Genomic DNA, 581 nt, shown 5'->3' on the forward strand with positions numbered 1-581 from the left:
GCAGCAGCAGCAGCAGCAGCAACAGCAGCAGCAGCAGCAGCAGCAACAGCAGCAGCAGCAGAATCAGAAGCAGCAAAGCTTCCCCTGGTTATTTGCTACAATCGAGGAGCCCTGAAAGCAACAGCAGCAGAGAAGACGACCCGGAGAGCTCCCCCCTGCAGCAGCAGCAGCAGCAGCAGCAGCAGCAGCAGCAGCAGCAGCATGTGCTGCTGCTGCAGAAGCGGACTGACGCTGTAGGCAGCTCAGCCCCTGGCTTAAAGGGCAGTGCAGCAGCAGCAGCAACAGCAGCAGCAGCAGCAACAGCAGCAACAGCTAGTGCTGCAGGCGGTGTATGGACACATACAGGAGCAGCCGCTTCGCCCCCTCTACCCCGGCAGCAGCAGCAGCAGCAGCAGCAGCAGCAACAGCAGCAGCAGCAGCAACTCAACGAGGCATCTGACCCCCGGAGCCTTGGGGAGGAGACAGCCCGCTCACCGCAGCAGCAGCGGCTGCATGCGGCAGCAGTACCATCTGCTGCTGCTGCTGCAACTGGAGGCTACAAAGCAGCAGGGGCAGGAGCAGCTGCTGCAGCAAGGGACGCT

The 581-nt window shown here is 62.3% G+C and overlaps 1 protein-coding gene across 1 annotated transcript in view; it reads left to right on the top strand.

The window, feature by feature from the left end:
• Positions 1-201: 201 nt before the first annotated feature.
• Positions 202-581, top strand: part of EMH_0055200 (uncharacterized protein) — a gene marked incomplete at both ends in the record, with an annotated part of 7,775 nt that continues 7,395 nt past the window's right edge. The window contains 2 exons of the mRNA XM_013497206.1: positions 202-233; positions 449-579. Of these exons, the coding sequence (XP_013352660.1) occupies positions 202-233; positions 449-579 (163 nt within the window). The remainder of the gene's footprint in view (positions 234-448; positions 580-581) is intronic.

This window comes from Eimeria mitis, genomic scaffold (assembly GCF_000499745.2).
Source record: "Eimeria mitis Houghton genomic scaffold, Emh_scaff2534, whole genome shotgun sequence".
In the NCBI taxonomy this organism is placed as follows: domain Eukaryota; phylum Apicomplexa; class Conoidasida; order Eucoccidiorida; family Eimeriidae; genus Eimeria; species Eimeria mitis.